The following is a 25,836-nucleotide window of genomic DNA, read 5'->3' on the forward strand; positions in this document are numbered from 1 at the left end:
AATATTGTCTTTTTTATCTGACTTTTAAGCTACAAACTGTCATCTAGTGAAGAAAAATCAATGCAATTTAATTTTGATTAGTGCTCTTCTTCCAAAGGAGATAAAATTGTCACGACCATTGAGCCCTCTTAACATTAAGGGTAATGTTATATATCGAGGTATCCTGTTACATGTAGCATGTTTAAGTAGCGAAAAATAATTCTCAAAAAAAAATGTAAAATAAATATATCATTAAGAATTGCACATTCTCATATGTATGCGTACAACAAAAGATATAGATAAATTTGGTGTATATTAAACCAAAACAATCTGGAGACGAGGATCAAAAGATTCTCTCTCTCTCTCTCTCTCTCTCTCTCTCTCTCTCTCTCTCTCTCTCTCTCTCTCTCTCTCTCTCTCTCTCTCTCTCTCTCAGTATTATGAGGTGATCATTATGGTTGGGGCGTAATCAATTCCATTTAAACTTTATCATAGATTTGTAGATCACGCAATGAACACTAAATGATCGCTTCATAGTATTCGATGAATGATTCCTTATACCTATATTTTTATGATTTTCAACAATTCTACGATTAAATATTAAATTTTTGGCATTTTTACATTATTTTCTGTTTTGTATAATTATGCAAACCCCGCTTGCGCCCAAATAGTTTAGCTCACTGAGGAAATGAATTCTTCTTCCTCAATTACATTGTAACTTGTAAATCCGAATATGCAATCGTGTTGATGTGTGAGCCTGAGTATGAATGAGTGTAATTTTGATCGTATAACCTAAAAAAAAGTCAGGGATAAACACTTCAGTGTTGACCACAAAGGCCTTCAATCTTATTTTTCCTAAAATGCTTAATTGCAGCTATAAAATGCTGTTTGTTATTTACATTTAATCTGCTACTATAATACACATTTTCTATCTGTAATCCCTGCATTAATTTGTATTTCCGTTTTCTGAAAAATCACGGCTGACATGTTACAAATTGACAAATGTAAAGTCTACAAGTTTGTCGAATTTTGACATGACCATATATGGAAACAGTGATGTCACTGTTAAAAAAAGGCTAGCTGCAGGTAAAGGCATGCCGTAATCGCCGGAATAGGGACGGAGTAAATTAAAAAAATATAAGGTAGGCCTATAATCATATTATCTCTGAATAACAACATTTCTTAAAAATTATTATTTTTCGGAAAATTAGATTATGAGATCGGTGTACATTTTATCAAGAGAATGTATGAAAGATGCGAGTGAAGAATTCGATCGGCTTCAGATATCTTCTTAGAACTGAAAAAGTACATTTAAAGACTTTGTTTGAATACACGTGTATAAAGATTATATACGCCATTTTATTCGAGTATATGCAACAAATTGTTAAAGTATAGGCCTCGGCTGAATTAAGAAAATATTTCCAAAAGCATCCTTATCGCTACCATAAAGTTGGGACAAGAACACCCCCCCCCCTGCGAAAAATTACACGGGGTCGGCAAGCTGAGTTGCAAAGTTATCGATAATTAAAACAAACTATTTAAAGACATTGGTTTTGAGATTGTGATTAATATGAGACATAAGAAGCGACACCCTCTTCAAAAAAATATATAAAAATTCCAAAGGTAAGGTTACTGTCGTGAAATTAAAATGTGTGTAAATTATTTTAAGAAATGTTTCATTGCGTTGTCGGCAATATATAGGGGAAAAAGCCTATCATGCAGGTAAAATCAAGCAATTATTACGGAATATGAGTATGACGTCCTGAATGTCGGTTCAATACAGAGTCACTTTGTGAAGTTGGTTGATAAAAAATTTTCTGGAGAGCTATTATAATACAGCTTTACAGCCACTTGTGAACTAGCTGCAGGTCTGTAGCTCCCGGTCTGAAAAAATTCGGATGGACGACCTGGGAGCGACAGTGCCTCCCATAATAAAAAACTTCAATTTACGGCGCACAAAAATATGCGCTGGTTTATTAAATTATTATTGAAGATTGTGTTATTATTTATCTTTCACTTGCACAACAAAAGTATAAATACATGTAAAGTAACATAAATTTTTCCGCGAAAAATTACCAGATCTTTGCAGGTCGTTTATTCTAACTAATTCAGAAAAATAACAAGAGTAAATCAATCTGTCAATGTGACAGCAAACCGGTTTTGTTTTGTGTTAACAGTATCCATAATCCATTTGTCAATCCTGAATTGATAAATACTACCTATCCTAAGAAATGGGGTACTCTATATGCAATGCTATTGCCCAAAAATGACTAAGTTCAACAACTGATATTTTTTCATAAACTATCACAAATCAAAATCCTAGCAATTTGCATACCTCTGATATATGTATAATTGATATGCAAAAGAACACTTTCCTATCTTGAAAACTGTTCGAGGAGTTATCGGTACAATAAAGGTACCTTTTTGGCAGCCACTTGCCCGCCCGCCATTTTTTTCTATTTCAATAATCGGAAACCCGGCTAAAAATTCTCTCTCAAAATTCTTAGAATTTAGAAGCAATGGAGTTACTATGGTTACAGGGGACCTCACGGCAGTCTTCGACCCCCATGACGCTCAAAATATATTCACCCCCTTAGGAAATTTCTTGATCCGTCTCATTTCTAGAAAAGAGTACGCATTAACTTATATTCTAGTCTAAATAACATGTCAATTTTTTTTTATAGAAATAAGATATTAGGCATTTCCTTTTATAATACCATGATAATTATATTACGGAAATTAGCCCATTCGTCATATCGGCAACGATTATTTTTATACATGAACCTCTTCGTGTTTGGTCCAGTTTCAATCATACCTCAATTTTTTTTCTAAGTATAATTCCTGTATTTTCAATAGAAAAGGTGTCGTTCATTAAAAGCTCATTGCTACAGTTTAGCTGAATATTATGTTTATTTTTCGTCCATTCCAGCGATTACGGCATGCCTTTTCCCGCACCAAGGCAGTTGCCATATACATGTAAAGGTCATGTCAAAATTCGACAAACTTGTAGATTTGTCAATTTGTATCATGTTAGATGTGCTATTGCCGAGCCTGAAGTTACAAATGCCGAAACTACGGATTGAAAGTGAGCAAAATTGGAGGTTTTATTAACTAATGTAAACAATAAAGTTGGAAAATGTGCATCATGCGAAGGAAGTGGATCAAATCTTACACGTGTTTATGCCCTAGTTTTACAGGTTACACGATCAGAATTACACATTTTCATACTGAGACTCACACATCAACACGATTGCATATTCGGATTTACAAGTTTACATGTCTGGATTTTGAACACGTTTACCCTCCATAAATTAAAGCTTATCCCTCAGTTGACTAAGTATCGTCGAACTTCTGAAAATACGGCGACAAAGGACTAAACACTTAAAAGAGTGTGTATTTAAAATTAAAAATCCAAGTTCCTTTTTCTTCTCGGCCATCTGGATCCCTGTCTTAAAGGCCTCCAGCGTTGAAAAGACGACTAGTATGTCTGGCACGGTATTCCACAGGCGGGTGACTGAAGGACAGAATGAATACTGATTAGCCTTAATCCGGGAGTGTGCGGATGAATCTCATTGAGTGTCCTCTGGGTGTGTTGGTGATAGCTGGACTTGTTATGGAATTGCAACCAGGTTGTAAACTATCTTTGTACATCATGATCAATTTCATTTTTTACGTCGTGGTTTAATGACGGCCAATTAAGTTTTAATATCATCTTTAATTCGCTGCTGTGTGTCGAATAGTACCCACTGACAAAACGTGCAGTTCTACGAATCAATTCATTTCATTTTGTCCATGTTTTATTTAGTATGTAGGTTCCATACTGTCGCAGAGTATTCAGCGTTAGGTATGACTAGGGAGGTTATGGTGTCAATTGATGTGGTTGTTCCATGTCATGTTGGTACAAAAGATTAGACCAAGGTATTTAGCTTGGGGTACATAACTAGTGTCTTTCCATGGATGTTATGGTTACTGTGTACATGTTATCTTTCGTTGGAAATGTTATTCACCTCACATTTGTCGAGGTTGAATTCCATAAATGAGGTTTGTTCCCATCTTTGAAGTGTATCCAGATCTTTTTTGAGTTCTTCAGCATTCAGCATTAGGAATATAAGCTTATAGAGTAAATCAGCAATTTCTTTTAATGCACTCATAACTTTTAGACATAACATTTTAACTAGCTGAAAGGCTCTTTTTTCCATGCCCTTCGCCTATTAAAGTCTGATGAAAAAATCTTTTGGAGAGAAAGAGTGATTGAAAAGGCATGATAGTGACAGTACTTTATCTTTTTTAGCTCACCTGAGAGCTTTTCTGATCACAATTTGTCCGTTGTCTGTAGTTGTCGTTGTTGTCGTTGTAAACTTTTCACATTTTCATCTTCTTCTCAAGAACCACTGGGCAGATTTCAACCAAAGCACAAAGCACCACTAGGTGAAGGGGATTCAAGTTTGTTCAAATAAAGTTCCACGCCCTCTTTAAAGGGGAGATAATTGAGAATAATAGAAAATTTGTTGGTATTTTTCAAAAATCTTCTTCTCAAAAACTATCAGGCCTGAAAAGCTTAAACTTGTGTGGAGGCATCATCATGTAGTGTAGATTCAAGTTTGTTCAAATCATGGTCCCCGGGGGTAGGGAGGGCCACAAGAGGGGGATCAATTTTTACATAGGAATATATAGAGAAAATCTTTAAAAATCTTCTTCTCAAAAACTATTAGGCCAGAAAAGCTCAAATTAAAATGGGAGCATCCTCAGGAAGTGTAGATTCAAATTTGTTCAAATCATGGTCCCCAGGGGTAGGGTGGGGCCACAATTTGGGGATCAAGTTATACATTGGAATATATTGAGAAAATCTTTAAAAACCTTCTTCTCAAAAACTATTAGGCCAGGAAAGCTCAAATTTGAGTGGAAGCATCCTCAGATAATGTAGATTCAAGTTTGTTCAAATCATGGTCCCCGGGGGTAGGGTGGGACCACAATTGTGGGATAAATTTTTATATACTAGGAATATACAGAGTAAATCTTTTTAAAAATTTCTTTTAAAAACTATTAGGCCAAGAAAGCTCAAATTGGCGTGAAACCATCCTCAGATAATGTAGGTTCAAGTTTGTTCAAATCATGGTCCCTGGGGGTAGGGCGGGGCAACAATTGGGGATAAATTTTTATATAGAGAGAAAATCTTTAAAAGTCTTCTTCTCAAAACTATTAGGCCAGGAAAGCCCAAATTTGAGTGGAAGCATCCCCAGATCATATAGATTCAAGTTTGTTTAAATGATAGTCCACTCAGAAATCAGAGTTCCCTTTCGTTATATAATTAAAAAAAGAGCAAAATTTAATGTTAAGATTTTATTGTATTTTTTGTTTTATTTTTGAAATCTATGGAAATTGTCTAAACAATTTTCACATTTTTGATAAAACATTTTAATAAGATGTACTAGACTGAAATAACTGAGGAGGCAACCGCCGTCACCACCGTATGTGTTATGACACGAATGCTGTAAAAACCTAAAATATACATTGATATAACGGAAGTGACAGTTGTGTCAAATAATAGAAGCTTGCAATTGAACATTTCGTTAGAAGTGCGCATTGCTCTAACAAGAGACAAGTGTCAACTTGATATCAACACAACCAGGAAGACTATTTTGTAAACATATTTGAGTGAAATTGTGCATTGTCACATTCATGCAAAAATGGATTTGCTTACTCTGGTTTTGTTGGTGTGCATTTACCAAACAACGGCTGACAACGGATTCTCCGGTGAGTAGGAAAATACATATAGTGCAAGTCAGACATTTATTTATTTATTTATCTATTTATATGTGTCATAATGATGGTGTTTTTACATTTTATGTGTCATGATACACTGTAATTGTTATGTTTACTTTAAGAATATGCAGAGGGATAGGATTAGTATGATTAATGCACATTTTTATTAAAAGTATTGTAATTACATGTTCAAAGGCTATTAAAGGATCATTTACTAATTTAAGTTACATGATGACATTTAAGTCACTGAACTATTCATTACAAAAAACAAACCAACGGTGAAAGCAATCTATTAAAGAATCAATCAATTGAAAATACTAGTGTAAGATCAGCTCGCATACTTATGGTTTTAGCTTGTTTTATTGTATAGATATTACACACATCACATTTTATATAATCACTTGAACGTAGTTTTGTCAACTTCCGAGGTTCCAAACGGAAAGTTGTTTGCGCATGATATAAAGCGCTGAATATAATTTTCTATGAGAGTAGATGTATACAACACTTATGTTTGAATCTAGTTCCACGCTCAGTAGTAGTTATGAAAAATATATCAGTCTTCTATGAGCTGTTGAAGAGAACAAAACTGCGCTCGATGATTCAGTAATTCCTCACAACAAATTAAAAATGTGAAATGGTGACATTAACGTCAGTAGCGACGCAATGGTTCAATTTTACATTTAGTATACACGTAATATAACATTTTTGAATAAGTTTTCTCGTTATGTCACAAATGAGATAATTTTATTACCTTACCCTGTAAATTGCTGAATCACACCGGAAATAGTTATATTGCCCTACCGGAAAAAGTTATATTTCACAGGAAATGGTTATATCGCCCTCCCGAAACTGTTATATCACCCTCGCGTGCAATAATTCTGCATATTAATTACGTCGGGTTCGAAATTTAGCTAAGCAAACGTAAACAGTTCCCCAACGATAAAAATGGCATGACAGTGTCTGCTATTCAGAGAAACTTCCTTTAATTGTTTAATTTGAAAAATGATCTTCTTTTTGAACTCATCGATCGGTATTTTACAAGAAAATTGATTCGTAAGATATGAAGATGCATTAATAATTAAAATATACCTGTTTATAAGGTAAATATATTCTTAAACAGATTTTTATTTTTAAAAATGTTATATAACATATATTACATGTCTTCTCGGGCGACAATACCAGAATATTTGTCCCTCGGTGACAGGAAAGCCCTAGAGGGTTATGACATAACACTCTAGGGCTTTCCTGTCACCTCGGGGCAAATATTCTGGTATGTCGCCCTTGAAGTCATGTAATATATGTATAATGTAAAACGAAGAGAGTTGCGAGTTCCTTTTAAGAGTCCGAGTCTTATCATTCCTACCCTATATAGTTTGATGATATTTTTTGCATGATTTCTTTTTTATAATAAATTATAAGTTTAAAGATGCATCAACTGACCAATCTTACTATCTTAGGTTCCAACGTATCAAAATAGCAAAACAAGAAAAAGAATTATGTTTAGTGAAAACTTATTTAGTTTATATGGAAGCGTATTAGTGCCACAATGACACTTTAATATGTACATTTATATCATAATCTGCGAATTAATTTGTAAATTTTACACTCTTAAATCAATGCGTAAATATTACACTTTAATGTGCTAACACTTTAATATTACAAATTTACACTTTAATCTATAAATTTTTCACAATGTTTAATATGCACACTCTAGTATGTAAATTTTACACTTATATCAGTGAAATTTATACACTTATTTATAAAATTAATACTTAAATCTGTATTATTCATCTTTAATCGTACTATCAAGTGATTTTGAAGTCTATGGATCGAAATTATTTAAATGGAAAAATAAAGATTTGAATCTTGTGAAAGACTTAAATGTAGTGCTTTACATTTGTTACCATCAAAACACTTGTAAAAGGTTACCAGAAATGTAATAGAATTCAAGTAAATGTAATTATTTGAATGAACAAGCATGCATGCATAAAAGGTATTGCAGTGTTAATAAAATCCTGTAGTATTTTTTTTTATTATGTTGTGGTTCATTCTCGTCGGAAACCCACGGTCGGTCTCGCTTCTCTTACTTCTTAGCTAAGAGAAGCGAGACCGACCGTGGGTTTCCGAATATGTGATTCATTATTCAAAAAAATCCATGTGAATACATGTACAGTGTGGCGCCATATATATTCGTACAAAATGGCTGCGTGTTTACATTTGCGACGGAATTAGGTCAAACTTCAAACTCTAGTTTTCATCTTTAAAAATATTCTTAATAACTAAAACTTACCTAATACTTTGTAAGATGACCTTTCAGCCGAATTACACTTTGTAATCGTCGGGGAATTGTGTTATAGAGACTCTGTACGTACTGAGGCGTGATGGATGTCCATACCCGCTGTATCTCTCGGAACAGGTCGTCCTTGTGTTCAATACGACCAACACGTGCTTGCAGCTTTCTTTTCAGTAACAACAATAAATTTTCAATTACGTTTTATGCTGAAAGGTCATCTTACAAAGTATTAGGTAAGTTTTAGTACATGACAGTTTTCCACTTTCTTATTTTCATCTGAAAAACATAAAATAAAAACTGCATGTACATGAAGTACAAACTTAATACTCTCAGATATGCAGATGTGTAAAATTTACTGACTAGAGTGTAATATTTACGGAGTAAAGGGTAAAGTTGACAGAAAAATTTATAAAATTTACAGATTAAAAGTGTAAATTTTACGCAATAAAAGTGTAAAATTAACAGATTTATATGTAAAATTTACAGATTAAAGAGTAAATTTTATAGATTACTCACAAATTGTAACATTGTAGTTCTTGTGTAAATTTTCAAGCATTTTCACTATATGATCAACATTTAACGCGTCTAGGTTATGGGGTTCCGATTTGAACAAAAAAGGATCTACATCGTCTGAGTATGCTTGCAAGATTGTACATGTAACATTACAAATTGTGGCAATGGAATTTTGAGGAATCATATTAGATTATCAGATTATCAGTCTCCAAAGGGTACTCCATGAGATGTTGAATTAGATATCTTGTCATATGTGTTACACTACTGCAAAAATTGAGCATAGCGATCACAAACCAAAAATCAGAAAACTAAACCATATTTATCACTTAAATCTTTAATTTACACATCGTAACCTACTATATTTTAGCTTTCCCCAAAGTCCCATACATGATTGATAATACAGGTGACGCGCACTCATTCAGTCCTAGACTAGTACACATAAAGGTTCGTGATGTGAAAGACTCTTCCAGTCTTTAGACGCTCTTTTCAACATAAATGATTTTGTAAGTAAATTACAGTTTAAGAGAATGATGCATGTAATCAGCATTAATTTTTTTCACTGGGTTTCGTCTGAAAGCGAAAATTATTGCAATTTATGGAAGGTGGTAATCCACGGAATTCGGAGTTAGATATCTTGTGCTATTAAACTTTAGGGATACATTTTATCACAGAAACAAGTGCCTGGGTGCAGTTCTTGAGAAGATTTTTTTAAAATTACCTTATTTTCACTTTTTTGCAATTAGATCCTACTTAAAAAGGGATTCGCCTTCTATTTTAACAATCAAAATCACCTTCCCATAAGGATGTTTTATAGCAAGTTTGGTTAAATTTCGCAAAGTGGTTCTAAAAAGAAGTTAAACATATTAAGAGGTTAAAAGTTTACAGACAGCCGAACAGATAGACGAACAGAAAGACGCCTGGCAGCAGGTGATTAGAAAAGTTTAATTGAACATTTGGCTCAGGTGAACTAAAATTAAAAAAAAGGAAGATAAACTTAGGTCCCTACCTCGAAGCCTGTCGAATCGTATAAAGATTTATAAATTCAGTATAAAAGACTATTTTGCAAAAAAAATTAGTCATTTATAAATTCAGTATAAACGACTATTTGCAAAAACAATTAGTGTCCCCCTCCCTTCAATTCAACTTCCCTGTTTTTTAATACATCATTTATTCATATAGACGTAGAACACAATATGTCCATAGTTTACAAAAGTTAATGTACAGGGTTTACTACCAATCTGTACGAAAGACGAATAGGGCCACATAAAAAATATTTTTATCTGGTAGTTACGAGAAAAAATCTCGTTATTACAAATTAATTATCTCGTTATTATTAGAAAAGATCTCGTAATAACGAGAAAATATCTCGTTATTACGAGTTAGTTATCTTGTAAATACGAGAAAAAATCTCGTTATTACAAAAAAAGATCTATATAAAATGGTGCGTTTCTGAAAAGACATTCAAGTTGATTGGTTCATCCTTTCAGTCTATTTCTTATTAATTCAATTTTGATTAATTTTTTAATAATAAAAATCATTATTTATTAATTTCTACATAAAATGATCGGATTTGACATTTTATCTTATATGAATAAGTGAAATGAACTTCATGTAATTTTACTCTTCAACGTTTATATTATAATCTTACTCCGAAGTAAATACCAGGTAGCCCTAGTCGTTAAAAACACAATTCTATTAGTTACAGATGACTTCAATGACTATATAGTTTCAATCATGGATATACAGGATTTACCCTGAATTGTGTTTTATACATTCATACACAACCTATATGTATATTGAAAATAACTGATTTTTGTATATTAGCTTTTTGGAGTCTGAAAACAAATTACATGTATCTTTCATATCAAATTTTGTGTACGTCTTTAAACAATAATTATGCTAATTGTGTGTAAAATAATAGACTTTGCAGTAGTTCATACACTTTACATAATTAAAAGAGAGTAGAACAATGAAACGCTCTAACGCACGGAAAGTAATGGATGCACCATTTTTCCTATGACCTTGAACTTGCACAAATAACCAAAACTCAAGGTCAGGACATATTTACTTGTCACAAGCAATCTATATGGCAAATTTTAGCTTCGTATCATTTTCGTTACAAAATATAGCCTAACCAGGAATAATGATTCCCTAGATTTCAAAAATTGATTTATTTTTAAATAATGACCTTAAACTTGTACAACTGATCCAGGGTTCATGACACCTCAGGTCATAAACAAACTTTACGTTAAGAAGGAACTTTGAAAGAAAGGTATAGAGGCAAAAGAAACTATGAGCCTCTCCTTCCAATGACTTTGAACTTGCCAAAATGACTTTAGATCAAAATCATGACACATCCTTAGGTCTTCAGCAATCTTTTTGTGAAGTAGAAAGTTCCAATGTTCTCTGATATGGACCGGACCCGAATTTGGCACTTTCCTCCCAGTGACCATAAACTTGACCAAATGACCTAAGGTCAAAATCATGACTTACCCTCATGTTTCAAGCCATCTTTGTATGAAGTAAGAACTTCAAATGTTCCTCCATAAGAAAGATATGGACCGGACACGATTGCACAGATAGACGACAGGTGATTACTATATACCCACCAAACTTTGTTTGCGGCGGTTATAATTAAACATTGCGTTTTATTTATTGGTTAAAGGACTGGCATTGATAGTTTCTTTACAGTATATCTTGAAAACGACAATAAAGTGTTGTAAATAAGAAAAATCATAAGATCTTTCAATTGGTACATGTAACAAAAAAATGGGACTGACCCTTAAAATAAGGCGTTCAAATAGGTCTTAATGATTATGTTTGTAATGCATACGTTGAACTCTTTATAGCATTTTTTTCTGAAAATAAAAAAATCTGAAGTTAAACCAAATCAAGTAAAACTTCTAAAATTTTGAATTGATTTTCTAATCTTTTAATTGATTCTCAACCAAGATCATATTCCCTCTTATCAAGAATTCTACGAAAGGCAAAATCGTTGCTCGCAACAAGATCCTGTCTAGATTTATGCTAAAAACCATATTCTTTTAATTTCAGTTCAGGTCAGAGCGTCGATTAAATCTATAATACCAGGAAAAAACTTTTCCATTGATTGTAATATTTTTGTAATGAACGACATTGATTACCTGGAACTTAAAGGAGAATTTATTTTGAGACAAAACCATAACATCATAAGACCGATAAAAGTGATAATAGGGGACACAACAAATGCAACCAAAAAGTATAAATGGACATCAATCTACAATTGCACTGATCAGTCACAAAACAGAACTTGTATGACCTTGAGGTTAGAGGTCTTTAGTAAGTTTTTTTTTAACTTGACATCGAAAGCATTAATTTAGTAATGATAACAGCATACTTCAACCATACTGATTGTATCTGATAAAATGATGTCAATTGCATGGATTTTATTGTATTTTATATTTACTTAAAGACTGGAAATTTATACCAAAAACAATATACAGTATAATTACAAAAAAAAACCTTGAATATACGATTGTTTTGTTTAATAAAATTTAATGCCTAATTGTAATTACAGACACCAGTCTTTCGGATGAGGGAATATATTCGTGTTATGTGACTCTCCACTCGCAGACAAAACAGGAAAGTGTAAATTTATATACAAGTGAGTATATCCATTTATCACTGATATGGTCTTATATTCTGTGAATGAGATCGTTATTTAATCTTTTTAATTTAAATTTAAGCAAAATTACATATGTGTTGAGTTAATTTAACCCTTTTAGTGTTTTTCTTTTTACTTAAACAGATAAAACAGAAAACCTTTCGAATTATGTCATTGTGCGACAAACTGAAGCTCCAGTGAGCTTAATTCCACATCATTGTTGTAAATATGGCTTCGGTGTTTTTGAGGAAGAGTCACTTTTGAATCGTATCCAACTTCGCCCAAACGAATCTGCGTATTACCCTCTATCTAAAGCATTTTATACAAACAAAGGATGCACTAACATATTCAACCCATGGGTTTCTTTTGAGGGTAAGGAATTTTACACTCTGTGATTTAAAAAGAAAGCAAAACAATTTATGTGACTTTTAAAAAAAAAACATTTTTAAAAGTTATCTTTGATACATGTGTGTTGCCATTTAAACTGTAAAAATAATATTTCAACGAGCAAATAATTTGTATCATTTGAAATTAATACATTAAATAAATATATGTGAAGATCGTTAACAAAGATAAATTCAAAAGGAGGCAACCTGCTTGTTATCAGAATAAATTTATTTAGTTAAATAAAAAAAAGTTAAGAAAATATTGTTTTTAAAGTTAGCAGGTTTATGTGGCATATTTTTAGTGAATAACATTAGTAAGATCTGATTATTTATATGACCGGCGAAAAGGGTTAAAAAGACCTTTATGCGAAACCAACAGCTATTTTTGAAAAACACACTAAAATACGAAGCAGACCAGCTTAATTTAAGGTGGAATGTCCCTCTGATAAGAGAGATAACTTCTGTAGAAAATAATATCCCTTTGTTTCATTACTGAGGCATGTAACAACAAGGGAGGTGGTGCATGGTCCCAGTTCATGTTGGAAGGCGGTACACTTATTTGATTCAAAGATAGAAAAAGAAAATTAGAACTGAACCCCATGGTTCTTTTGAAGCAGGGGGGCAAAAAAGTAAAGAAAACTTTTACAAAATATTACAAGAAATGTATCATAATGATAAAGTATTTATGAGGCAATATCTACAGGACTATTCCTCCCCCTCTCCCCTCCCCCCTCCCGATGGATTTCTTCTTTTTTTAAATATAACTAAATTTTATATACTTGTTCAGTACATGTACGGTACATGTTTGATGTTTTAGGCCAGAGAATATTTGGATGGAATATTTTTATTTCTCTATCTATAGCTCGTTCACAGAGCTGAATGAATTATAATTGGGAAAAATGTGACCAAGACAATTGCAAATTCTAGACTTAGTTGAAATCGTTTAAAACATTATAACATTTCAAATGTTTAAAATTGAATAAGGCTTTTCTATTCTGAGGGAGCAGATATGGGAAAACAAATTGAAAAAACCCCTAATACCTCAGCTCATTTATTTCAAGACAGTATATTCCTGTATTGATATCATACCAATTACTTGAAGATTATTCACTTGATCACCTTTTTGTGTTACATAACAAAATGCTCTGTTTTACATTTTAAGGATTTCTTAAATATATATATCCATTTACTATTATCTTATCCAAATTTAAAAAAGGAAACCTTTTCTGAAATTTAAGAAACTGTGGCAATTTTTCTTGCACTGTATGTAAAACATGTATGTAAAACCTTCAATAGTCTACGATAAAGAAAGATAACTCTTGCTGATTGAAGCAATTTTTGTTGCAAACCTATACAACAAAGTGCTATTCTGAACTAAAATGCAGCGCTTCAATATGTTTTGTAATATGAATTGAAAATGTATATAACTATATATTATTTTCATATACATTTTGGATTTTTTAATTTTATGCTGCAATGGTAAAATTTTGCTTTTTCTAATCACTATGTCTAGTTTTCTTCATATCATGATTAGACATTTTATCAATTTTTGAAAAATCTAGCAGCGCTTCATCACTTAAAATTTGTTTCATATGAATCGATTGATATTGAGTTTGATGAAAATCAATATGAAATTTTTAAATAATTTTATGGCAAAATTAATAGCAGAGGAATATTACACCTTAAAAACAAACCAACAGCCTCTTTTGCAAAATCAACAAACTCCGATGCAAAACAAATGATCATCGAGGCAAAACTAACAATCATGCACTGAATAAACGCTAGATGGCGTGTGCAAAGAGTTATCAGGAGAAATCTTACCCTGGAGAAAAAGTAACCCGAAAAAAACGTACCCACAAATTGGGATGCATTTTCTCCAAGAGAACGTACCTTAGAAAAATCGTAACAAGAATTGAAATACTTATAAAAACTGTTCTTATATGCATTAAATACATGTAACTAATTTAATAGACAATTATATCATTTTTGCTGGAATCATTGATTAAACAATACAGGCACGTAGCATCGTTTTTGATAGCGGGGGTGGAGGTGGGTCCTAAAAACCTTGACAAGCAAAAAACAGAAAAAGATTTGTTTGCAAATCATGAAAATCCTCATCCGTTGGCGGGGGGTGGGGGTGGTGGTGGTTGGTTAGACAGATGTATGCGTTTACCTATAACTTCATTTTCAGTTTCACTGTTAATATCACTATTTTCAGTTTCAGTTATTATATATGCTCCGGTAAATGTTGGGACCAACTTCTTATTAATTCAGTTTTTTTAATTTGTAAATTTGATAAAAATGTTTGCTGCAGGACAAAATGGAAGGGGTAGCCCCCCTTCTCCCGCCCCCCCCCCCCCACCCCCACCACTATGCGCCTGCAATAAATGTGTTTAGACACGAACAAGCGTCGCCTTAGCAATTAAACTAGTCGGCAATTAACCAATCAACACAGTATGATTGAAATTGTTAAACATTTTAATAGTTTTGATTGTTGCATTATAATTGGAGAATTAAAAGGTTGAAATAATGTTTTGGGTATACATTAATTGATTGTGGGTATTCATTTGTAAATAGATATACATGTATATATTTGTGTATCTGTATATCTATGATGTCTATATGTATCCATGTATGTAAAGCGCGGACTGTTGTACCCTGTCGGAATTAATTTGCATGATTTGTGTGTGTGTATATATATATATATATATATATATATATATATATATATATATATATATATATATATATATATATATATATATATATATATATATAAACAGCAGTCAGTGATATCATTAATTCTCGATAAGACGTGTTACGGGGATTTGGTCCTGAATTTCTATCTACAATAATGGGAATTATCACATTCTTAGATTTTACACCCTTTTACTTTTGTTATGTATGATTACTTATCACAGAGAATGAAACATTACCCCTTAAAACTGAAATTGTCGTTATTCTTTTATCCGTCCGAACTCGGATTTTGTACGGTACCAACCCCTAGCTAGACAGTCCCAGTACAATAAAGAAACGAAAGAGCGTTTTTTATACCAGTATTCTAATGTCTGGAGAATTTACCATATATATTTTACAACGTTTGTATATGTCAGCATATATAGGAAAGTAGTTTCGTAGAAAATATGTGACATGAAAGCCCCCCCCCCCCTAAAAAAATATATATGTTATTTTTCTTATTTTTATGTCTGGAATTGTAAAGTGATGCTTTCTTATGTTTTCCTTACTTTGAATGTCAAAAGTAAAGTTACAAACGAAATACAAAGCTTTCTTATTTAGATAAGTTAAATTTCTTAAATTTACATAGCAAAATTAATTAACGTATGACTCAGACCCCCTACCCCTACCACTTCAACGCTGGCAAACTTAAATATCCCTCGAACTCCAAACCTTCCCCCTCTCCCAGGAAAAAAGTTCTGGATCCGCGCACGAAAATGTTCCCTTGAGTCAAGGATACCTTTCCTCCAGTTTCGTTTTCTACATGGTACGATTCTCCTGATACCTCTTTGCACGCCATCTAGCGTTTATTAACTGCATGACTGTTAATCATTTGTTTTGCATTGATGTCTGTTGATTTTGCAAAAGAAGCATTTGGTTTTGTATGTTTTTTTTTTTAAATAGTTGTTCGTTTTCATAAACGTCTTTTTACCCTTTCCGCCGCCCATATATTTGCTTCATTGTTTTATTTAAAAATTGGACTTTCGCATAAAGTATGCTGTTGTAGTCAATTGAATAACAAAGATACGACGCGAGAGATTAAGAAAATATATATTTTATTTTTTAACGTGTCGTAAGAATATACAAAATATTTGAATAACTCCGCCTTAAATGGGTCACGTGACAACCATCTCGGTCTATCAACAACAATGGCGAAGACGAGAAAGAGGGGTATATCGTTTAATTTTACAGAATCGGCAAGGAAAGAGAGAAAAAGAGAGGATTAAAGGGAAGATTATCACCTGAAACCATGTAAAATTCAAGTTTTCATCATGAAGTAGGAATTTCGCTACAGATAGGTTCGTTGTCCATGTCTTTACCTCATAAGTTATAACCATAATTGGATTTTCGGGAAGAGAAATTATTGAAGAAAGAAGAAAAAACATTTTCAGTACATGCATCTCTCAGGGGAAGGGGGCATATTTACTCTGTTCACCGTGTCAATGACGCTAAATCGTGTTTCGTCTTTATTACACACAATTTACAATTTCATATCGTTCTTCATCAATCAATATCGGAATGATAATGCTTTGAGTATCATCTGACACAAGAATCTAATTTAAGACATAAAAAGCGTGATTCGAAATTGTAAACAAACTGCTCTTCCGTCGTGTTTTCAATGCTACGTTTTCCCGCACTCATGCGCAGTGGCGTTAAAAATTATGGTTGATCACATTTATATTAATCGGACTTGTAGCAAAGTTTAGTGACAAATAACTCAAGACAGAACATATCTTATGGACCCAGGCCCCGCCGCCACTAACTTCCCTCAAGTCATTACTCAGCCTCAATTCTGAGTTTTTACCTCAAATTGATGCACTTTTCCTTTAAGGATTTGAGTTGAGGACTGAGCTGAGGGATATAAAAATTTTGGTGATTGCGGGGCCAGAGTTGGTGAAACGTCTAATAATAAGACGCATAATGTCAAAAATTTTACTCCAGATACGCCACATCTACCTTTTAAAAGACCTTATTAAATTTTTCTCTGTTATGATTGGTCTTCAAGGTTGTTACAACTATACTATGGATGAACCCGAGGAAATGGATTGTACAAACATCAGTGTAACAAAATGTTTTACTGGGAATCGCTCTCTTCCCTTAATTGGAATCACGGTATAGTGAGTTTTTAAAACAAAATTGTTTTGAGAATATTATTTAATTACTGTATAAATTTTAATCAATTTCCATTAAAAGTTTCTAAATAACTTATTATATAATAGTGGTTTTGTTTTCGTTTAAATGTCCTTAGATGGGGGGTTGCTGTCTGGCCCCTGAGGTGGGAAAGGGGTGTTGTTGTTTTAAATAAACATGTATAGTAACCATCTTTAGTTTGTTTATGAAAACATACAATTTGCTGTCCTTTTAAAAAGGACTGTAATAAGTGGACCATATGCACGTGTTTCTAACGAAAATTTGAACGCCTTACGGTTTTTCCGAGATTACAACGACTCTAAACCACCGCTTTACTATTATGACGTGCAGGGGGGGGGGGTCTATAATAGCAAAAGTGTTATGATGAATAATAGAAGCAAACCTGGATATTACTCTTAACAATGTTTGTGCGTTGTATCTAATATAACTCTTACGCTTTTGTCCCAGAAGTAAAAGGGTCGGCACCTTTTACTCAATTATGCATTATGTTTGTGAAGATAACATGTATATTACATGTATAGTATTTGGCATTAGCGAATTTCATTATTAGCCCACACATTACGCATCGCACTCCTTTGTTAACTATGCAGTGACATGCAGTAACATAATTATTCAATAGTACAAATATACACAATAGATATACAGTTTCGTCAAGACAAATAATTTAAGCTTAAAAATAGAGACCAAAAATTGACCAACGACTTCACCGGAGGCCCTTATTCCACAGCATCCGTTGTAAAAAAAAAAGTGCTTTTAGTTAGTTTTATGAACAATATAACAACATGGTAATTAATAACAATAGCGTATAAACATATCTTATTTACGGAATGTACAAAAGTGTGGAGATATTTCACCTGTTGTAATCAAGTTAATACAAAACATTCTTTATCGACCTGATATACTGGGACTGTACCAGTTATCGGCTAAGACCAGTTATCGGCTAAACTGAGAGTTTGGGTTTATAGCATGCGACTATCCGAGATTTTTAAATTCAGTCGTCTGTTTCGAATAAAGAAAAGTAAGTTTGCTTGAAAACTTTCTTGAATATGTCTTAAACATGAGCTTTAACGATCATTGTTTACCGCTGATTTACATCGTTGCACTTTCAGCAGTGGGGGAAGTGACGTAATAAGTTAAAAATAGAATATGACCTCTTTGTGATACGTTATTATATCCTTTCTTTGATTTGACATATAATATCAATACATATACATAATAAATTTCTCAACAATAGGAATTCACTAAATTCTGAAGGATTCATGGGGCAGTTGAACGCCTGATTGCACAATTATGTATTGAACAGCATACCTTTTTATGTATTACCGTATGATGATAAACGGATAATTTTATGAGTTTTGTTTATGTATAATAACCCCCACGACCTATAGGCTGACCCTGCAAGGGACATAATTCAATTTTCACTTTGCAGAATATGAAATCAGCATGTAAAGGAATTTTACTGGGTTATTATCACGAAGCCGATAACTGGTACAGTAAATCGTAAAAACTCGACAAATTCGGAGCATGCTAAATAGCACAAAAACAATATGTTTGGGTTCTAAATGATGATAAAATCTAACAGATTGATAAATAAGGAGTTCACCATTCAAAGTATGTCAAGTTTTATTCAAATATATCAAGAAATAACCACGAAAAGAAAACGTAATATTATAGCCGATAACTGGTACAGTGCCAGTAGCCCAAATCATAGCTCTGGTTTCAACATTAGAAAATATACAAAGGTTATGGTAGAAAAAATACTCATCGAGAACTTTCTAAAGGGAACTGTTTGTCAAGTGGATTTTCTCAATTTTAGAAGAATGAAAGATGTATATTATTGGATCAAAGTCTTCATGATCTAGCTGAAAAAGTTTCATATTACTACTGCAGAAAAGAGAATACGGATTCGGGCAAATATATAAAATTGTTCTCAATTATTGACAGTACGTGCTTTTCTTTCCCATTTATCAAAATGTTGCTATTTACTGTATTATAAGCATTTTTTTAAAATTATTTTTCACTTTTATTCAGAAACTTATGAAGAGAGAGAGAAAGAAAGAGAGAGAGAACTGGGAAATATTAAATTATTTTTGTAAATTGGTTTCAAGGTACACGTATTCCAACTTTCATTGCAAAGAATGAGTCATCTTGCAATGCGACTTACATAGAGTTGGACAAAAATAAGCTATGGGGATTTCCATGTTCAGATAGTCAACGCTGTAGTGCATTTTGCCTTCAACAAGGTATATTCTTATCATGATTCTTATTAAGATATTTTGTCTATTTTTGACAGGGGGTTATTTAAGATAAAAAGATTTTTTTAACGTTTATACATTAGTTATAACTTATTTTGCCTTTACTTACATTACATGTACTTTATATTTTATTTTGGTCGACTACTATAATTTGATATCTAATACCAAGTTATGAAACAATTTCTTGTAGATGGATCCAATGCTACCTACCACGGATACATCCGTTGGAAAGAAGCCACGGACACCTGTAACCGTCTTAACAAATCACTACCTGGCATTAACTCCAATTTCCTCAATACAACGCTTGACAAAAATAACAATACTCTTATCTGTCTGGCTGTATACCAAACCTCATCCATTGTGTTTCGGCCAGTTATCAAGCAAGTAACTAACATCAATAGTGTTACAGCTGTCCAACCAAGAAACAGTGCTCGAAATCTTCCCTTTTTATGCCTGGTCATAACAGGTTGGTGAACGTGCGAGAATACATTTTATTTTATAATTGTTTTAACACTGATAATATGCAATGAGTAGCGCCAGACATATAAAGAAATCATATATAGAAATTATTCATGATTTAAAAATTGCATGATTTTTTTTTCTTAATTCCAATCTTGTAAACTTACCCAATTGTTTTCTAAAAAATAACAAAAATGATTATTTGATTATTATCTTCTTTTTAAATAATTATAATTTAAAGTTATATTAGATATACTATCCTATAATATATTTCCTTATCCGTTAAATAAGACAAATGGTTAATTGTCGGATAAATAAAAGAAACAAAAGCACTCTTTGGTTGTTATACACCCAAATCACATATGATATCAACGTCTAAAAACTGTTTTCTAGGAATCATCTATTGTATTAAGACAATGTTTGAAATGCAGTCTTTAGACTACTATTATTCACCTATTACAACTCCTTGAAATACCGAGACTCTTTTACCATTCATAATTAATATATATCTGAATAGTAAAAAAAAGAAATGTTGAAAAGAAATGGTCCTTTCCTGTTTTCAAAGAAATATTATTTGGGTTTAGTTTTCAATCATATTATAACTGGTAAAAGATAAAATAAGAACCAAATTGTGGAGATATACTGTTTATTATAATAAAACATGTATTAAAAATAAAACATCGTAATTAACAGTATGTTTTCAAAGATTCAGAAAAGCCACGTCCTTGTGTCAGCACTTCAGAAACGGAGAATAAGGATACCGGGGTACTAACTAAGACAAATAGACCTTTGGATCAAAGAAGTGAGTAAATCCGTATTACAAACTGTTGAGAAATTAGTTGCAATTGCTTTTTTGCAGTTCTAAAAGATTTTTAGCTTTATCTATAGTTATATATTTTTGTAGATATCAAACAGATAATCATCATAGCACCTTCCGCCGTTGGTTTCCTGTTGATAGTCGTTGTTGTTTCTTGTGTCATCCATAGGTCAGATTATGTCTTAATATTTTCAAAAGGCTATGTTTACATCTGCAAATATGTTTTCCTATATGAACATTTTACACTTGCAAATGTTTTCCCTTATATAACATTATTTGCGCAATCCGCTGTTATTTCTGCATCAGAATATTAATCTGGGTCAGTACTTTTTTTATATTCTCAAACTAACTGACTGACGCTAAAACAAACATAATATTGTAATTAAAACATAATTAAGGCCTAAAAAAAACTGGCCTGCATTTTATTATACGAAGTTTATTCATTCATTTTTTACAACAAATATTTGCGGGAATAAATGACCATGGCTTACGATTCACGCATAAGATCATGTTTATGGATGGACATCGAACGAAGCGTTCTTGAAAATTACAATCGCTAATCGCTGTTTTAAAATCGGACGATGCATTGCAGAGATATTGGGGATTAAAAATCGATTTTTCCGAAAATTTTGATTCCGCGTTCTTGGTTTAAAAAAATAGCGTTGAGTTCAAAGTGAAATTAACTCGTACCAAAAATAATTCAATTTTTGTTAAGTCTTACTTTGACATGTTCGGATTTATTTGTTAAGTCGTTCTTGAAAACGTGAAGGTTTTTGTTAAGTTGTACTCAGAATCATCAATAGTGAAACAGACTGTACTATTTTATGCAGAATGTTCCTTTAAAATGGCTCGATATACTAAGTTTTTATGCAAAACAGACACTCGCTATCTTTTTAAAAACATGGTATTGCACACCACAAGCATCAAACATGGCTATGATTTTATTACAATTTACAAAAATTGGAACTACTTCCGATTTTGAGCAAAATCGATGAATAAAATTTTGAACCCCCAGTACACCATACAATTGATACATCTATCATTTATAAAAATTTCCAAGCGATACATGTATCTTTAAAGGTTACGGAGAAATCCTCCGGACAAAATCACTTGTTCAAAAATAAGAAATGGTCGTCAAATTTGAACGGAAGTGACGTATATGCTGAAACTTTAACATTGTTGAGGCATAATAACTGTACAAAAGCTCGAAAAATTTCATGGAAATCGGATGAAAACTTTTTGAGATATAAAGCCGAGAAGGAGTCGGGAAAAAAATAAAATAAAATAATAATAAAAAGAAACCGAAGAAAAACAAGAGGGTCTTCCGTTAGAAACGGAAGACCCTAAAAATATGGTACCGTTTTGGATGTGTATCGGGATATAAATCACCCCTGCGAATGTGTTCGGAATGTTTCCTTTATCGTTGCTAAGTAAAAAATAAATCCAGAGGTGCTCGAATGAAAGTTCACGAGACTTCACCGATATTTGTTCAGTTCCTGTGAAATTTCGAGCGGAAGTATGAGTGTTCGGATAATATTCTCAGAATACGTAAGTACTGGTCGTTTTTCATATCATATCCTACTTTGATTTATGTTAAAACGGGAAAAGCTTTCAAGATGTATGTCTTATTTTACCATCTAGCAGTTATTTATATTAAACGATAATATTCAGAACAGAGTTATCGTTCGTGTTCAAACACGTGTAGAGTGGTTGAAAATATAAACATTGGGTTGCTTAATAAAATCATAGCCATGTTTGATGCTTGTGGTGTGCAATACCATGTTTTAAAAATAATAATGGGTGTCTGTTTTGTATTAAAACTTAGCATATCGAGCCATTTTCTAGGAACATTCTGCATAAAATGGTATAGTTTGTTTCACTATTGATGTTATTACTAGGTCAGGCGCGGATCGAAAATTAATCCTCAGGAGGGATCTCTTTTAAGCATGTTAGTTGTTGCAACAGCAGACAAAAACTAATTTTTGTATAGTCATATTTATTTCTAGAACACATTTTATTCACCAATTAATGAAGATAAAGTTTAAAATCAATAAACCTCTAGATTTTATATTTGACTATAACCTAGATACTGACTTTATACACGAGGTACGATTTTTACTGCGAAACCGAAAGGGTCAAATAAAACCACGTGGTCTAAAATTTGAATGACAATAACATTCGCAGGGGTGTAAATACGAGTTGGAATGTGATCAAATCTTCTCGAGAGGCTTTATGGGATTTGATCACGTGACCAACCCCTATTTATATCCAGATAAACATAAAAAATGATACCTTATTTTTTAAATAGAATAGTGGAAACGTTTAATTCTTTGTGAACTTTTTAATTACGTCACAGTGATTATTGCACGCGCTTAACCTTTGACGGCTGCATCGTTGCAAACAGAAAAACACGATTAATTAAGTAATTTGGAACGAACTGCCCTTCCCAAACGTTAATATAAGTAATAAACAGCAATGTTTAAAAGTTCACAGTAAATGTATATAATATTGTATTTTTCTTATCTGTACTTTATATTTTTAGAATTAAAAAGAAGGGTAAAATTCAAAGAGATCAACAAATTATAAACACCGGTGTTCTGTACAAAAAACACATATATTCACACAAAGTTGATACAGAAGAAGCAGAGCCCGTATCAGAAAACATTAAGAGGGAACCAGACAATAATATCGACCAGTTTGAGGAGGACTATTCAAAGCTTCATTCAGCTGACAAAAACGAATTCAATAAAATGTATTTAGACGATGAATACGCAATGACTGAAGGGGGGTGTGAATATGATGTCTTAAATAGTAAAAGGGAAAACCAGGAAGCTTCAGCCGATGCCAATATTTATGACAGGACAAATAATTCAGTCAGTGGGATTTATGATACTACTTTACAGACACCAGATAACGATACTTACAACTTATAAATTTGTCCATGTATTTGATAGTTCAACTGAGTGTACATGCAATGTTACTTAATGGGTGATTATCTTTTTCATGAAATTATTATATAAAATGGCGAGACATGCTGTTAGCTTTTTATATTGACTTTATGTCGGATATTTTTTTGTTTTCAAATGATACAGTAAAAGCTTCCGTTTTCTTTACATAAATACTTCTATAGTTCAATGGCTATATGGAATAATTTTTTATTCCTTTTTTTACTACTTTTGTTTTTAAACCATTTCATTGTTATTATATTTTGAATAAAAACTATATAATAAATAATTGTAATAAAATTGCCTTAATTAGATAATGTGCGGTCTATGAAGAGTATTTAAGAAAAATCACATTGATTCAGTTCAGTTCATTTCATTTATTCGCTCAAAACCATTTCAAACATATGGTACATGAGGACAAAAAATAACATTAAAATATACATATAAATTATAAATTGTTTGTAAACCATTTCATTGTTATATATTTAAAATAAAGACTATATAATAAATAATAAAGAAATCCGCGCATGTTGGTAATATTGGCCTCAATTAATTATACAATTTGCGGTCTATGAAGAGTATTTAAGAAAAATCACATTGTTTGAAATAGAACCAGGTCGGTTGGGGTGGAGTTGAATTGAATCAAATTTCGGAAATATGGAAATTGTTTGCCTTCTACTTATATCCTGTTTGCAAAGATTAAGAACTTTAGAAAAATTTAATCCAAAGACATTTACGATAATGATTCTAATTCTTATATGAATGTTGCATTAAACTCTGATTGATGTGATTATTTTTCCAAGTTTGTTTTTTAAAATATAATAATTTTTCAATAAGTTGTCTAGTCTTAATCTTTAAACTTTAGGCTATTGAAACTATTAATGTAGAAGACATTATAAAAAGAATGGAACCTCATCGAAACATATCCTGGATGTGATTTGAGGGGCATTCGAAAAGTATAGCTTGAGGCTGAAGAATATCATCGTTATCACTCACGTAAAAATGCATGGATTGATACATGAGATCGTTTATGTAGCTTTTGCATTGGCAATAAATTCGCATTAAATTATGAGTGATTTGATAATGGCTGTTATGATTTTACATGGATTTTAAATTCTTGGGACAGCGAACCAACTTGTCCATGTAATTGGTCAAGACCTATGTTCAAATGTAGGAATTTAAGTCATCAAAGTAAATAAGTGTATTAAAACCATATTATTTATATTTGTCACAATGACTAAATCGTTGGAGATTCTTCCGTGTATTGTCTAGCTTTACTTTACTTTTCGAGGTTTTAGCGTGAACTATGACGCCACGGCAGTTCTGCAGATCTTCATTTTCCTTTTAGTTTGCTTCAATGGGCGATGCCTTAATCAATTTGAAAGGTAATCGGGTGTTCAGGCCCCATCCTTCAACAGGCCCCTGACGTCATATGTTTTTCCTCCCTTATATCCAGCTTGAAAACAACATACACATTAGTGCTAGTAGAACCAGTAGTTAGTAGTGTGGCCACAATCTCCGCGTACCAATAGTGGGAAAGTCCCAGTCTACATTAGTGAAGCTCTCAAACGAGACGACAAGCAGAAGCCATCTCGGCAGCCTTGAAAAGAGGACCCTATAATCCTTCCATTCCTGATTAATCTGAAATAAATTACCACACATGGCAAGTGATGTGTAACAGTTATGAGTCAGACTACAAAGTGTCCAATAAAATTAAGATTCAAATTTCAAATAGGCTCTATCTTATTGTGCCAAATATGACTGCAAAATGTTTTAGACCATGATTATGAAACCCTATACCTGTCAGTAAGAGATAACAGGCTTGCAATGACCCACACACCTAAGACTTTTTATATATACAAATGTGTGGACAGAATAATTTCTGATATATTCATC

The 25,836-nt window shown here is 32.5% G+C and overlaps 1 protein-coding gene across 1 annotated transcript; it reads left to right on the top strand.

Moving 5' to 3' along the window:
• Positions 1–5,580: 5,580 nt before the first annotated feature.
• On the top strand, positions 5,581–24,933 carry LOC128167080 (uncharacterized). The gene is made up of 11 exons (XM_052832602.1): positions 5,581–5,733; positions 11,603–11,866; positions 12,105–12,191; positions 12,336–12,563; positions 17,319–17,425; positions 19,281–19,407; positions 19,573–19,707; positions 19,910–20,185; positions 20,885–20,980; positions 21,083–21,164; positions 23,538–24,933. The coding sequence occupies exons 1-11, from the start codon at positions 5,667–5,669 to the stop codon at positions 23,926–23,928; spliced, it is 1,860 nt and encodes a 619-aa protein (XP_052688562.1). The 5' UTR covers positions 5,581–5,666; the 3' UTR covers positions 23,929–24,933.
• Positions 24,934–25,836: the final 903 nt, after the last annotated feature.

Source organism: Crassostrea angulata, chromosome 1 (genome assembly GCF_025612915.1).
Source record: "Crassostrea angulata isolate pt1a10 chromosome 1, ASM2561291v2, whole genome shotgun sequence".
Classification (NCBI taxonomy): domain Eukaryota; kingdom Metazoa; phylum Mollusca; class Bivalvia; order Ostreida; family Ostreidae; genus Magallana; species Magallana angulata.